A 17,060-nucleotide genomic window follows, 5' to 3' on the forward strand; every position below is an offset into this window, starting at 1 on the left:
TAGTTTTTTTTAGATATAATAAGAATTCTCCATCATATAAAAACCTGTTTTTTAAAATTTCCATTTAACAGATCTCATCAAATTTGAAAGAAAAAGTGAATTGCTAAGAAACAGTGCCAGGGGTTGCTAGAAATACTCTTCAAAAATCAATTTTGCTGGGAAGAAGTTTCAAATAAAAATGATACGAGGCTACACTGCAACATACGAAGAAAAAAAAAAAAAAATGAAAATATGAATAATTAGAAGTCTTTCGCATTACCTGCCAGAGAGCTGTATGAAATAGTTAGTCCTTTTAATGATATATTCTGTGAATATGCTTAAAACATTTTTCTCGTGTAGAGTACTTGGAGTGAAAATTCAATATGGAGAAAGTAAACAGATTTAGGTCCGCGTGGATGATGTAAATATTTGAACTAAATTCTTGAAACGCCATGTTGGAGCTATTGTTTGGTTTAGATTATTATAATCCTTGTGCTAGAAAGATACAACTTAAAAATTCTATTGGTTAACTTAACTACCAACTGCTGTTCATTATTTTTGATGACTGGTTCGTAGTTTGAATAGGATGAAAAAATAATTGCCATTTCAGTCGTGAGACATTTATTCTGCCGAGCTTTCGACCTAGGGTTATCTTCAGGGTTAGTTTTCAAAGTAATATTTTACATTACAGGGTTGGTGTGTCTCCTGTCTTGTCTGTTCATGGACAGACATGAGTCCATGTAAACCCGGAATTGTTAGTCTACGCAAAAGAAAGAAAAAGGTAGAACTACGAATAGTGAACTAGAATATCAATGTTAGTTGTGAATAATGTACGTAGATACCACCTCCCATACATAAGGTAATTAATCTTATTTTAGAGATGATTTTTGGGAAATATCGAGGTGCGGTCTTAAATAATTTTATTTTAGAGCGCATCAGAAGCAAAAAAGCAATTTTAAGCAAATAAGAGATTAGCAAAAAAGTAAGGTAAGTGTTATCAAATTAACCACGAAAGCATTTTTGAGTGCTTTTAAAAGTAAATCCATCAATCGGGTTGTGCACTTACTACATACATCACAACCATGCCGAAAATGTTGCTGATATTTACAAGAATAGATCCTAAATTATAACTGGTGGTATTGCCGAAAATCCAATTAGACATTAAATGTCTATTGCGGCTCCCTAAAGTGTCAGTGTTTTCTTGAATGTGAGCTACATGTTATAATGAGGTAAGTATAATGAGGCTGCGGGTTCATCCAAAATAGTTGCCACATCAACTTTCTCCGCGGACTCTAAATACATGGTACGAGTGTTTGGGGTCAGAATATGCGTTGTTCTTGTTAGTCTGTAATTCCTGTTCTTTAAGCTTCTGAAAAAAAAAAAAAAAATAGTTTATTTCCACTTGAAGGTTTTTAAAACAGATTTCTAGCATTTAAATAACCCGCCAATTCTATTTCGTTCCATATGCTCAAAATATCTGTTTTTTTTAAAAAAACATTTATTTCAGGAAACCAAAATCGTAATTCATGCAACAAAAATATTAAATTATTTTTTAAACATTTATTTCAGGTTTCGAAATTTTCGTTGAAATTGATTATTATACTTTGGCCTACTTCAATCAGCTGATCACCTGATTAGTTTGTACATTGCAATTGACTGCGTACCTGCGTAGTAATACGTCTTAGTTAAAAGCTTGATTACAACTTATAATTGTCTGGTTCGTGGCAGAAAAAAATTACAGAAGATGACTATTGTTACAAAACCTTTGAGTGAGAAAATAAATGATAAGCATCAAGTACCACTGGTGAATGATGTGAAAATTGAAGTTTTGGTAGGTACCAAACTATTAAGTAAATCAATCATTATAGACATATACATAGGAGAAGGGCCATATTATGTTAGTGTTATTTCGTGTGTCAAAACAATATAGCCCTTTCTGGTTTATCTTTATTTTTTAAAAAGTATTAAGATTGAGCCACCATGTTTCTTTAAAATTAATTTTGTAATTACGAATTCTTAACTTCATTTACATTTAATTATCTTGAAACGTCATTCATACAGGTTCAGAATATTTTCGTTATAATTCATTTATTGTTGTAAAATTTTTGTTGGTGAAAGATTTAATTTATTAAAGGATAAATGGCCATTGAATTGAGGCTTTTAGAATACAGGAGATCCTCGGGTAATAATGTGCATTCAATATAAATAAACTTTTCTTTATTAATTACTATAAACTATAATTAACTTTAAATTAATTACAATATTAAACTAATTATTTCATAAGTACAGCAAAAAATATATGTTTGACTATTAAACTAGTTGGGAATTGAAATGTTATGCAAGTAGTTATGTGTGTACGCTTGATATCTCCTACTTTCTACGCCATGTAAATAAAAGAAGTGAATTTCAAGGTATTTATTTCAACTAATTCATAAATCTTAAATAATATTACTTGTTTATAATTCGTAATACTCCAATTGGTAGTAAACGCCATGTAAAGCAATTAAGGAGAGGTTCGGAGCTTGGTAGTCGAAAAATAAAAAATGTGCATTTTAAATCTAAAATCATTAGATGTGATTTTGAAATGGCTTCTACGAATCGATAAAAGACGAGGCATTCATGAAGCGTCCTGTATGTAGTAGAGAAGATAGCTTAAATGTGGAAGAAACCTCAGATACACTCGAATCTAGTCACAATACTATCATCACTAATAAGTAAACTCTCATGTTACCGAATCCTCAAGATCTGGCGGTTGTCCGAGGAATATTCCTCTAACACTGCCCCTAGGGTGTTAGGAGAGTTTGTTAATAATGAGTAGCGTGCGATGTAGTGTGGACTATTTCCAATTCCTGATTTGAAAAGTGCCTTGAGTGTTAGTATTTTTCAATTTGAAACTGAGAAAAAGGAATAAAAAAATTTATTGACTAGAATAAATTGATTTATTTTTTCTTTAAAGATTCAGAAATGAAATGTATAAGCTACTTGAGCCACTTAATCAACCAGCAAGTCTAATTTTAGGTTGCATATTTATTCCCCATTGTGATACAAGAAAGATAAGGGGTCTCGAGATTAATACATTAATAATCTTTGTTGGTTTTTGTGTATGTTTCTAATCAATTAACCAGGTACTTTTGTTTCTTTAGTTCGGAGAATAATTGTATGGTCAGTATTGTTGGGTAAATTTATCAGAAGTTGATAAAATAACTTTCATTTTATCTTATAACTTCGATTCGCAGTCTTTTATTATTAAACAAATGTAATAAATCATTGATAATGATAAAAAACTTCTACTACAATCATATATTATTTGATAAAATTAATTATAAAAGGAAAATAGAAAAAATAACCCTTCTAAAATAAATCAAAATTTTTTTACGAGTTGTGATATTTTGGCTGGGACAGACATTAAGTTCGATGTTCTTGGACATCTTTTGGGACCTTCTTTAAGTCTGGAGGAAATATTCTGGGCAAAGCTTGAATTCATTAGGTTTTCATTAGCCCAACTGTTGCTAATCTGAGTAGATAAACTTTCAAAAAATTCTTTCAAGTACTGGATGCACACAGCAAATCTTATACCTTGTAGCATAAAAACTCAAAGGCAAGAGGAAGAGTTTTTCTGAGATAGTAGTTCTGATTTTGTTCTGTCAATAGCTACATATATATATTTCAAAGCTGTATCCAGAAAGTTACCCTTTTTTTTTAAATTACAATGAAAAAGAATGAAATAAAAGCAATTAAAAAAAAAAATTGTGCGCGTGTGCATGTTTTTTAAACGGGGTCAAATTTGCAATAATGAATTCTTTTAACTACTTAGTTTTATCTAAGAAGGGTTACTTAAAATTAATGCAAAATAATTTTTTTTATTTTATTTAAGCAAGTAATTGCTAATTTATTATGAACTCCTCTACATTTTGATGTGTTTGATTTTGAATAAAAGTTACCATGATAAGATAATCTGTTTCTTGTTTTTTATAATTTAGGTTTGCAAGATTGTGAAACTGTCTTTTTAACAATTGTTTTAAAAAGTTGAAATCAAACTTTTTAGATTGTTAATAATAAACATTTTCCAAAATTTGAAAATTAACCCTTTTCTTTAATGGAAATTGAACCCTTCGAAGATTATGAGAATATTTTTTTCAACGAATTATTTGAATTATTATTCCATGTTATTTTAGATCTAGTTAATGGTGCCAGCTTCTCATTACACTATTATACTTTGTTGGCTAAAAAATGAAGTGCGTTCCGGAATCACTTTCATTTGCCGAAACGTGATTTACTGCAGTTTCTTTATAAAATCGTTTCTGAACGGTCGCGTTGTTCAAGTGCCCCACTTGAATATTATAAATGATTAGTTAGGTAACTCGTATCTGTGTCATATTTTTTTTGTTAATTTTATTTTAATAACTTTTTTTTTTCTTCTTTTACAGCCAGAGCGATGTTCCGAACCAGGCCGCCCTGTACCTCCAGACCGTTCAGTGGCATACAGAGAATTTATCAGAGAACGTCGTGCGAACTCTGCTTCAACAGCTTGTCTCTTCTTGACCGCATTACTGGTCATGAGCTGTGGTGTGATTACAGGACTATATCTGTACAAACAATTATTTCGTGCTCAGGTATGATCTGAAAATTGTACTTATCTATTTTTATAGAAAAAAAAAGTCGAAAATCATTAAATTAATTATCACAACGTCTTCAAAATCGCACGGCAGGTAAACTTGAAAACATGTTTAATTCGGGATTCTTACCGCAAAAGTTGCGGCATAACACGTAAACCTAAATTAATGTTTTTCCACCGAAAGATAATTCATATTCAGTTTTATGGAACATTTTAGGATCTGATGTTATTGCCTTGAAAATGGTTGATAATTCATTGCTTATTCATAGAAATCGAAGCGCCACGGTAGCCGAGTTGTTAGAGCTCTAGACCTGCAAAGCTAAGATGTATGGTGTAATATTGGTCTCGGTATAGACCTTCGATTTTATTTGATGGTTAAGATAAGAAATTTAAAGTAAAGTATGTTTGCTAGTCGCCTCCTTCCACTGCACCTAATTTGGTTCTTAGACGTAAGGCCCGCCTGAAAAAATTGGCATTTCATTAATTTTATCCACGAAGAGTGGATTAAACATTGCTTCTGCTACCCAGATGTCTCTTAACAACTTGGCAAATTCTGCATAAGGGGGGATTCACTGAGGAATAATTTTAAATTTGTACTTAAGTGTACTGAAATTTTTAACCCCAAAACCATGAAAACCAATAAAGCACTTTTGTTTTAATTAACCTCTCGAAAAGTTTCATATTAATCAGTATTTTTTCATCCATCCTTTAACCATATCTTTGTGATTGATTGCTTGGTTTTCCATTAGAGCAGAGTTTTTGGGCAACGCTCTAGTTTTTTTTTTAACTAAGAAAAGTTGGGAATACATTTTATAAATTTAAACTCTGCTTATTTTCAACAATTTCCCATTTCAACAATATGTATGGTATTAATAATAGTAGACGCAATAAAGGTAAATTTTACTTAATGATTTTTTTGTCTTTAATTTTCGTTTAGTTTTTAAGTTAGGTCACAATTTTCCCTTTGTGGTATCTATTCTACATTCGTAGTTCTATCACTATCGTGAATAACTTGATTTTATTAGAAAAATTTCTTTCAGGAAGGGTTCAATAGGCTTTTTAAAGCTTAACTGTGATCTTTGTTGGAATCAAGATGATCCCTTTACTTGCAGTAACCCTACAAGTCTATTTCAGGGTGTGGGATGGAGTTTGCGAGGATATCACCTCCTCAGTACCCTCATTTATCGCGGCTTCTGGGTAATAGCTTCCGAGTTACTTTAGGAGGCGTGTATGTTTGAAATCTCTTTCATCTCTTCGCAGATTTTATAAGGCATTCACGCACTAGGTCCAACAACTTCTTTTATTCAGGCTTTCAAGTTTTTGAATATCCCTTGAAGGTTCAAATTTATTTTTAAAGTTATGATGCACTGTTTCCCCTCCCAGTCGCCGTATCTTGAAGGAATTCTCTAGCTCTCTGCTACTTTTAGATTTTCTACTTTTCTAAGCAGTACTTTGTAAGACTTCCAAAAAAAAAAAAGAAAAAAAGTTAACCCTAGACTGCTTTAAAAGTAAATTATTATTTTATTTTTCTTAAGTGGAAAATTTTGAAGGGCTAAGAATCTAAGGTGAAGATGAAGTAAGTTCTTAAAAGACGAAAATTACTTTTACAAAAGTAAATTTTGCATCAAAACAGGAAACCTAATTATTCTAAAATTGGTTTGTATTGTAATTAAATTGGTACTGAGTTTATGAACGTGCACATTTACTGTTGAGATAGCGCGAATATGAACGATAAGGCATGTTGTGGTTGGCATTATTTACTTTTAAAACATGTTGATAACGAGAACAAAGGCTCTTGGATGATTTAATGGTGATTAAAACCATCATATTAATAATAAAATCATCTCAACAATTAGTGTGCCATGAAACTTTCGCTGCAAAGTAATCCGCCCTTGTAACAGAAATTTCATCGTATTTATTATATTTCCAAGGTCAAGTGAAAACGATTAGTTTTTATCATTGACGCATGCCCTAGAGGTGTTAGTAAAAGATGAATGCGCCTTGTTTCTCCTACAATTTGCGTCAGTCTTAACACAATATTGTGTAATCCAAAACAATTATCGAATGGGGTTTTCTAGCAAGCAGCTATTCTACAAAAGGCATTTACAACGTAGCGAAAAGTCTGTTGGGAACATTCATACAACCTTCTCTTACCGTAGTTATATTATTAAATTTTAAGGAAACTTTGAAAATTTGTAATAAAAAATTGTTGTCACCAAAATATTACAAGTTCATTTCAAAGATATTTATGTATTTCTAACTCAGGAGACCTCCAAACATATATTCCCGTAAAAACTGAGTCTTACTAAGTACCCTTTTAGTGAATGTAAAATTTATCACCAAGGTTTCTTTGAACATAAAATAGAACTCATTCCATATTCATGTAACAAATCTGGGCCGAGGAAACTAAGATGTCTCAGATTTTCCAAAATAAGAAGAAAATTATTTTTACGAATTGCGCGAAAATGAATGTATAGAGAAAGTAGAAAATTCTAAGACTCAATAATCTTCCATAACTCTCAATTATAGGGCGCTGGTGACAAGATAGGGATGTCTTGCTTGCGTTAGCCCTTCCAGTTTTCCGCTCTAGGCTAGGAGATAAAAGACTCTAGACTGAATTGGGACTATCGTGCGGATTCGGTTAAATGAAACAAATACGCTAGAGGAATGTGATGCGATAGCTGCTCCCCAATGGAGATCTAAGAATTTGCGCTTGAAACACCCGTCTGCATTGGTTGTGAAATCGTCGGATTTCAGATCAAAGAAGGATATCATTCGTCTTTTTTCTTTTTTTTTTGCACAAGTGCTCTCAATTTTCAGTCAGAAGTATTGAAACTTCAGATCTTCTTCAACTGAGTGTATCTGAATGGACATGTCAGTTTTGGTAGAGCTTCAATATCCAGAAGTTCCAATATCTAGTGATAAAACTATAGGAAATTTAACATCCTGGCACTAACCAGACAATTATTTGATAACCTACCCATTTTATCTATAAAGGCCTCGTGTTTATAAAGTAGCAATTAAGTTGCGCATCAACCGTAAAGTTGTTGCGAATTAGAAAAATGATTTTTAAAAAACGTACAGTATTTATTTGATTATAGATGCATCCTTTATTTTTTCCAAAAATATTTTTAAATTTTAGATGCAGAAGTTTCATGGTTGGTGTAGTATTCCTTATGAAGAGAATAGTTACACTAGCGGTTTGCTTCACCAGCCTTCATTTGAAGTTGAAAATTGGAGAAATAATGAAGATTTGACTAAATTGAAGGTATTAATTTGTACTTTAATTTGTATTATTTATTTTCCATTCTTAAATATTTTATCATTCTAAATTATTATAAAACAAAACAAAATAGAAAGCGTTAGAACGTCTAATGGCAAACAAAGGTGAACCAATTGGTGTGTTCCACGAAGAATTCGAAATTGCTGATACGTATGCAAAAATTAGCGTGCCAGAATTTTCTGGAGATAAAAATAACAAATTCGTTCACGACTTCAGTGTTGTAAGTATGTCTTCTTCATTTTTTGTTTAAGTTGTTTTCATTTTATTTTTTAGTATTAATATATATATATACATTTTTTAAGAACAAAACGGCTATTGTCGATACGAATGGTGAACGTTGCTTCATTATGCCATTGAACCATAGCATTATATTACCTCCAGCAACTTTAATGGATTTGGTTAAGAAAATGCGAGAAGGTGAGTTAACTTATTTTTAGTGTAGTTAAAAAAAATAATAAGTTAATAGCAGCAGTAATCATTGGTGGCGTAAAAATATCTTAATTTGTTTGGTTCCTTCTGTTTTGTTCAGTGTTCAGTTGATTGAATATTTTAGGCTAAAAAGAGGTCACAGTTTTCTAACAGTATCAGTGAACAGTACAAATAAATGGTCACAATTCTCTCTTCTTGTATATGAATATATCATTACTTTTAAGGAAGAACGATTATCACCAATTTTAGTCATAATTATTTATTAATTTATTATTGCCAAGCTTTCGATCTAGGGACTAAGTTCATCATTAGGGTGGGGGGCTCATGCTTGATTTTTTTTGCACGTCTATCCTGAGTGGTTTAGGTACCGAGATCCTTAATACTCAGTACGTAGTCAGGACAGAAGATTCACCAACCTTTGTTGTTAAAAGTGTAAAAAATATTATAATTGTCAGCAAGCTTAAGATGACCTAGACCCTAGGTGAACGTGCAGCAAAAAATTAATAAGAAATTATGACTAAAATTGGCAATAATCTTTCCTCTTTTTGGATTAATTAATCAGCTGGATCAATTAATCACGATGAACAATATTTTCTACAATCGTCCCTCATTCCAGAGTTGGTCACTGATTAAAAAAAAAAAATTAAATTCTAAATTCAATTGATTAAATTTTTTAATTGAATAAATATTTTAAATTGATTAAATTTATTTTTAATTTTAATCAGAATTTAATCAGCGAATTTAATCGTAATTTTAATCATATGACAATTATTTAATCAATTAAATTTCAGATTTAGTCGTTAATCAAACTAATTTAATCAAACTAAAAAATTATGATTAAATCTGAGAATTAAATTGAACTTTAATTTTAATCACCGAATTAGTTCAATTTCAATAGTTAATCAAACTAATTTAATCATCCACTTTTATGGCTTTTCAACCAATGATTCAAACCACGTTTTAGCGAGGCCCTTTTTCTAAGCGTCTTCAACAAATACTTATCGGTTAATTTTTGTAGACTTGGACTTCTACACGAGTCTCTAGACCAGTGGTTCTTAACCTTTTCATAGAAGCGGAACACAATTATATGTATATATTTTTCTCGCGGAACCAATACGTGGTTTACAGTGAGAGATTTAGAACGGCCATAATTTTACACAATTTCATGACCCAAAAAATTTTCAACCCTTTTTATCTTCTACCTTTTTAGATCTGTGCACAAAATAACTATAGTTTATAATTGAGAAAAACAAATTGTATAAGAAAACAAAATTCCATACCAATACGTGGTTCACAGTGAGAGATATAAAACGGCCATAATTTCACAAAATTTCATGACCCAAAAAATTTTCAACCATTTATATCTTCTACATTTTTAGATCTGAGCACAAAATAACTATAGTTTATAATTAAGAAAAACAAAGTGTATAAGAGAACAAAATTCCATATCAATACGTGTTACACAGTGGGAGATATAAAACGGCCATAATTTCACAGAATTTCATGACCCAAAAAATTTCAACCCTTTATATCTTCTACCTTTTTAGATCTGTGCACAAAATAGCTATAGTTTATAATTGAGAAAACAAAGTGTACAAGAGAACAAATTTCCATACCAATACGTGGTTCACAGTGGGAGATATAAAACGGCCATAATTTCACAGAATTTCATGACCCAAAAAATTTTCAACCCTTTATATCTTTTACTTTTTTAGATCTGTGCACAAAATAACTATAGTTTATAATTGAGAAAAACAAAGTTTATAAGAGAACAAAATTCCATATCAATACGTGGTTCACAGTGGGAGATATAAAAAGGCCATAATTTCACAGAATTTCATGACGCAAAAAATTTTCAACCCTTCATATCTTCTACCTTTTTAGATCTGTGCACAAAATAACAATAGTTTATAATTGAGAAAAACAAAGTGTACAAGAGAACAAAATTCCATACCAATACGTGGTTCACAGTGGGAGATATAAAACGGCCATAATTTCACAGAATTTCATGACCCAAAAAATTTTCAACCCTTTATATCTTTTACTTTTTTAGATCTGTGCACAAAATAACTATAGTTTATAATTGAGAAAAACAAATTGTATAAGAGAACAAAATTCCATACCAATACGTGGTTCACAGTGAGAGATATAAAACGGCCATAATTTCACAAAATTTCATGACCCAAAAAATTTTCAACCATTTATATCTTCTACATTTTTAGATCTGAGCACAAAATAACTATAGTTTATAATTGAGAAAAACAAAGTGTACAAGAGAACAAAATTCCATACCAATACGTGGTTCACAGTGGGAGATATAAAACGGCCATAATTTCACAGAATTTCATGACCCAAAAAATTTTCAACCCTTTATATCTTTTACTTTTTTAGATCTGTGCACAAAATAACTATAGTTAATAATTGAGAAAAACAAAGTTTATAAGAGAACAAAATTCCATATCAATACGTGGTTCACAGTGGGAGATATAAAAAGGCCATAATTTCACAGAATTTCATGACGCAAAAAATTTTCAACCCTTCATATCTTCTACCTTTTTAGATCTGTGCACAAAATAACTATAGTTAATAATTGAGAAAAACAAAGTTTATAAGAGAACAAAATTCCATATCAATACGTGGTTCACAGTGGGAGATATAAAAAGGCCATAATTTCACAGAATTTCATGACGCAAAAAATTTTCAACCCTTCATATCTTCTACCTTTTTAGATCTGTGCACAAAATAACAATAGTTTATAATTGAGAAAAACAAAGTGTACAAGAGAACAAAATTCCATACCAATACGTGGTTCACAGTGGGAGATATAAAACGGCCATAATTTCACAGAATTTCATGACCCAAAAAATTTTCAACCCTTCATATCTTTTACTTTTTTAGATCTGTGCACAAAATAACTATAGTTTATAATTGAGAAAAACAAAGTTTATAAGAGAACAAAATTCCATATCAATACGTGGTTCACAGTGGGAGATATAAAAAGGCCATAATTTCACAGAATTTCATGACGCAAAAAATTTTCAACCCTTCATATCTTCTACCTTTTTAGATCTGTGCACAAAATAACAATAGTTTATAATTGAGAAAAACAAATTGTATAAGAGAACTAAATTCCATACCAATACGTGGTTCACAGTGGGAGATATAAAACGGCCATAATTTCACAGAATTTCATGACCCAAAAAATTTTCAACCCTTTATATTTTCTACCTTTTTAGATCTGTGCACAATATAACTATAGTTTATAATAGAGAAAAACAAAGTGTACAAGAGAACAAAATTCCATACCAATACGTGGTTTACAGTGAGGGATTTAGAACGGCCATAATTTTACACAATTTCATGACCCAAAAAATTTTCAACCCTTTATATTTTCTACCTTTTTAGATCTGTGCACAATATAACTATAGTTTATAATTGAGAAAAACGAAAGTGTATAAGAGAACAAAATTCCATACCAATACGTGGTTCACAGTGGGAGATATAAAACGGCCATAAATTCACAGAATTTCATGACCCAAAAAATTTTCAACCCTTTATATCTTCTACCTTTTTAGATCTGTGCACAAAATAGCTATAGTTTATAATTGAGAAAAACAAAGTGTACAAGAGAACAAATTTCCATACCAATACGTGGTTCACAGTGGGAGATATAAAACGGCCATAATTTCACAGAATTTCATGACCCAAAAAATTTTCAACCCTTTATATCTTTTACTTTTTTAGATCTGTGCACAAAATAACTATAGTTTATATTTGAGAAAAACAAAGTTTATAAGAGAACAAAATTCCATATCAATACGTGGTTCACAGTGGGAGATATAAAAAGGCCATAATTTCACAGAATTTTATGACCCAAAAAATTTTCAACCCTTCATATCTTCTACCATTTTAGATCTGTGCACAAAATAACAATAGTTTATAATTGAGAAAAACAAATTGTATAAGAGAACTAAATTCCATACCAATACGTGGTTCACAGTGGGAGATATAAAACGGCCATAATTTTACACAATTTCATGACCCAAAAAATTTTCAACCCTTTTTATCTTCTACCTTTTTAGATCTGTGCACAAAATAACTATAGTTTATAATAGAGAAAAACAAAGTGTACAAGAGAACAAAATTCCATACCAATACGTGGTTTACAGTGAGGGATTTAGAACGGCCATAATTTTACAGAATTTCATGACCCAAAAAATTTTCAACCCTTTATATTTTCTACCTTTTTAGATCTGTGCACAATATAACTATAGTTTATAATTGAGAAAAACGAAAGTGTATAAGAAAACAAAATTCCATACCAATACGTGGTTCACAGTGGGAGATATAGAACGGCCATAATTTTACAGAATTTCATGACCCAAAAAATTTTCAACCCTTTATATTTTCTACCATTTTAGATCTGTGCACAAAATAACTATAGTTTATAATTGTGAAAAACAAATTGTATAAGAGAACAAAATTCCATACCAATACGTGGTTCACAGTGAGAGATATAAAACGGCCATAATTTCACAGAATTTCATGACCCAAAAAATTTTCAACCCTTTATATCTTCTACCTTTTTAGATCTGTGCACAAAATAACTATAGTTTATAATAGAGAAAAACAAAGTGTACAAGAGAACAAAATTCCATACCAATACGTGGTTCACAGTGGGAGATATAAAACGGCCATAATTTCACAGAATTTCATGACCCAAAAAATGTTCAGCCCTTTATATCTTCTACTTTTTTAGATCTGTGCACAAAATAACTATAGTTTATAATTGAGAAAAACAAAGTGTATAAGAGAACAAAATTCCATATCAATACGTGGTTCACAGTGGGACATATAAAACGGCCATAATTTCACAGAATTTCATGACCTAAAAAATATTCAACCCTTCATATCTTCTACTTTTTTTTTAGATCTGTGCACAAAATAACTATAGTTTATAATTGAGAAAAACAAATTGTTTATGAGAACAAAATTCCATACCAATACGTGGTTCACAGTGGGAGATATAAAACGGCCATAATTTCACAGAATTTCATGACCCAAAAAATTTTCAGCCCTTTATATCTTCTACTTTTTTAGATCTGTGCACAAAATAACTATAGTTTATAATTGAGAAAAACCAAGTGTATAAGAGAACAAAATTCCATATCAATACGTGGTTCACAGTGGGAGATATAAAACGGCCATAATTTCACAGAATTTCATGACCCAAAAAATATTCAACCCTTCATATATTCTACTTTTTTTTAGATCTGTGCACAAAATAACTATAGTTTATAATTGAGAAAAACAAATTGTTTATGAGAACAAAATTCCATACCAATACGTGGTTCACAGTGGGAGATATAAAACGGCCATAATTTCACAGAATTTCATGACCCAAAAAATTTTCAACCCTTTATATCTTCTACCTTTTTAGATCTGTGCACAAAATAACTATAGTTTATAATTGAGAAAAACAAATTGTATAAGAGAACAAAATTCCATACCAATACGTGGTTCACAGTGAGAGATATAAAACGGCCATAATTTCACAGAATTTCATGACCCAAAATATTTTCAACCCTTTATATCTTCTACTTTTTTAGATCTGTGCACAAAATAACTATAGTTTATAATTGAGAAAAACAAATTGTATAAGAGAACAAAATTCCATATCAATACGTGGTTCACAGTGGGAGATATAAAACGGCCATAATTTCACAGAATTTCATGACCCAAAAAATTTTCAACCCTTTATATCTTCTACTTTTTTAGATCTGTGCACAAAATAACTATAGTTTATAATTGAGAAAAACAAATTGTATAAGAGAACAAAATTCCATACCAATACGTGGTTCACAGTGAGAGATATAAAACGGCCATAATTTCACAGAATTTCATGACCCAAAATATTTTCAACCCTCTATATCTTCTACTTTTTTAGATCTGTGCACAAAATAACTATAGTTTATAATTGAGAAAAACAAAGTGTATAAGAGAACAAAATTCCATATTAATACGAGGTTCACAGTGGGAGATATAAAACGGCCATAATTTCACAGAATTTCATGACGCAAAAAATTTTCAACCCTTCATATCTTCTACCTTTTTAGATCTGTGCACAAAATAACAATAGTTTATAATTGAGAAAAACAAATTGTACAAGAGAACAAAATTCCATACCAATACGTGGTTTACAGTGAGTGATTTAGAACGGCCATAATTTTACACAATTTCATGACCCAAAAAATTTTAAACCCTTTTTATCTTCTACCTTTTTAGATCTGTGCACAAAATAACTATAGTTTATAATTGAGAAAAACAAATTGTATAAGAGAACAAAATTCCATACCAATACGTGGTTCACAGTGAGAGATATAAAACGGCCATAATTTCACAGAATTTCATGACCCAAAAAATTTTCAACCCTTCATATCTTCTACATTTATAGATCTTTGCACAAAATAACTATAGTTTATAATAGAGAAAAACAAAGTGTACAAGAGAACTAAATTCCATACCAATACGTGGTTCAGAGTGGGAGATATAAAACGGCCATAATTTCACAGAATTTCATGACCCAAAAAATTTTCAACCCTTTATATCTTCTACCTTTTTAGATCTGTGCACAAAATAGCTATAGTTTATAATTAAGAAAAACAAAGTGTACAAGAGAACAAATTTCCATACCAATACGTGGTTCACAGTGGGAGATATAAAACGGCCATAATTTCACAGAATTTCATGACCCAAAATATTTTCAACCTTTTATATCTTCTACTTTTTTAGATCTGTGCACAAAATAACTATAGTTTATAATTGAGAAAAACAAATTGTATAAGAGAACAAAATTCCATATCAATACGTGGTTCACAGTGGGAGATATAAAACGGCCATAATTTCACAGAATTTCATGACCCAAAAAATTTTCAACCCTTTATATCTTCTACTTTTTTAGATCTGTGCACAAAATCACTATAGTTTGTAATTGAGAAAAACAAAGTGTATAAGAGAACAAAATTCCATATTAATACGAGGTTCACAGTGGGAGATATAAAACGGCCATAATTTCACAGAATTTCATGACCCAAAAAATTTTCAACCCTTTATATCTTCTACCTTTTTAGATCTGTGCACAAAATAACTATAGTTTATATTTGAGAAAAACAAAGTTTATAAGAGAACAAAATTCCATATCAATACGTGGTTCACAGTGGGAGATATAAAAAGGCCATAATTTCACAGAATTTCATGACCCAAAAAATTTTCAACCCTTCATATCTTTTACCTTTTTAGATCTGTGCACAAAATAACTATAGTTTATAATTGAGAAAAACAAATTGTATAAGAGAACAAAATTCCATATCAATACGTGGTTCACAGTGGGAGATATAAAACGGCCATAATTTCACGGAATTTCATGACCCAAAAAATTTTCATCCCTTCATATCTTCTACCTTTTTAGATCTGTGCACAAAATAACAATAGTTTATAATTGAGAAAAACAAATTGTATAAGAGAACTAAATTCCATACCAATACGTGGTTCACAGTGGGAGATATAAAACGGCCATAATTTCACAGAATTTCATGACCCAAAAAATTTTCAACCCTTTATATTTTCTACCTTTTTAGATTTGTGCACAATATAACTATAGTTTATAATAGAGAAAAACAAAGTGTACAAGAGAACAAAATTCCATACCAATACGTGGTTTACAGTGAGGGATTTAGAACGGCCATAATTTTACACAATTTTATGACCCAAAAAATTTTCAACCCTTTATATTTTCTACCTTTTTAGATTTGTGCACAATATAACTATAGTTTATAATTGAGAAAAACGAATGTGTATAAGAAAACAAAATTCCATACCAATACGTGGTTCACAGTGGGAGATATAAAACGGCCATAATTTCACAGAATTTCATGACCCAAAAAATTTTCAACCCTTCATATCTTCTACCTTTTTAGATCTGTGCACAAAATAACAATAGTTTATAATTGAGAAAAACAAATTGTATAAGAGAACTAAATTCCATACCAATACGTGGTTCACAGTGGGAGATATAAAACGGCCATAATTTCACAGAATTTCATGACCCAAAAAATTTTCAACCCTTCATATCTTTTACCTTTTTAGATCTGTGCACAATATAACTATAGTTTATAAACAATATAACTATAGTTTATAATAGAGTAAAACAAAGTGTACAAGAGAACAAAATTCCATACCAATACGTGGTTTACAGTGAGGGATTTAGAACGGCCATAATTTTACACAATTTCATGACCCAAAAAATTTTCAACCTTTTATATTTTCTACCTTTTTAGATCTGTGCACAATATAACTATAGTTTATAATTGAGAAAAACGAAAGTGTATAAGAGAACAAAATTCCATACCAATACGTGGTTCACAGTGGGAGATATAGAACGGCCATAATTTTACAGAATTTCATGACCCAAAAAATTTTCAACCCTTTATATTTTCTACCATTTTAGATCTGTGCACAATATAACTATAGTTTATAATTGAGAAAAACAAAGTGTATAAGAGAATAAGATTCCATTCCAATACGTGGTTCACAGTGGGAGATATAGAACGGCCATAATTTTACAGAATTTCATGACCCAAAAAATTTTTAACCCTTTATATTTTCTACTATTTTAGATCTGTGCACAATATAACTATAGTTTATAATTGAGAAAAACAAAGTGTATAAGAGAATAAGATTCCATTCCAATACGTG

General features: G+C 30.6%; 1 protein-coding gene across 1 annotated transcript in view; it reads left to right on the forward strand.

Moving 5' to 3' along the window:
• Positions 1-146: 146 nt before the first annotated feature.
• The window catches only part of LOC141455647 (integral membrane protein 2B), a 31,241-nt gene continuing 14,327 nt past the window's right edge, over positions 147-17,060 (forward strand). The window contains exons 1-6 of the mRNA XM_074130876.1: positions 147-282; positions 1,549-1,810; positions 4,407-4,592; positions 7,737-7,862; positions 7,951-8,097; positions 8,180-8,294. Coding sequence (XP_073986977.1) covers positions 1,724-1,810; positions 4,407-4,592; positions 7,737-7,862; positions 7,951-8,097; positions 8,180-8,294 — 661 coding nt within the window. The 5' untranslated portion in view covers positions 147-282; positions 1,549-1,723. The remainder of the gene's footprint in view (positions 283-1,548; positions 1,811-4,406; positions 4,593-7,736; positions 7,863-7,950; positions 8,098-8,179; positions 8,295-17,060) is intronic.

Source organism: Rhodnius prolixus, unplaced genomic scaffold (genome assembly GCF_049639745.1).
Source record: "Rhodnius prolixus isolate KJV_2025 unplaced genomic scaffold, Rpr scaffold_4, whole genome shotgun sequence".
NCBI lineage: Eukaryota > Metazoa > Arthropoda > Insecta > Hemiptera > Reduviidae > Rhodnius > Rhodnius prolixus.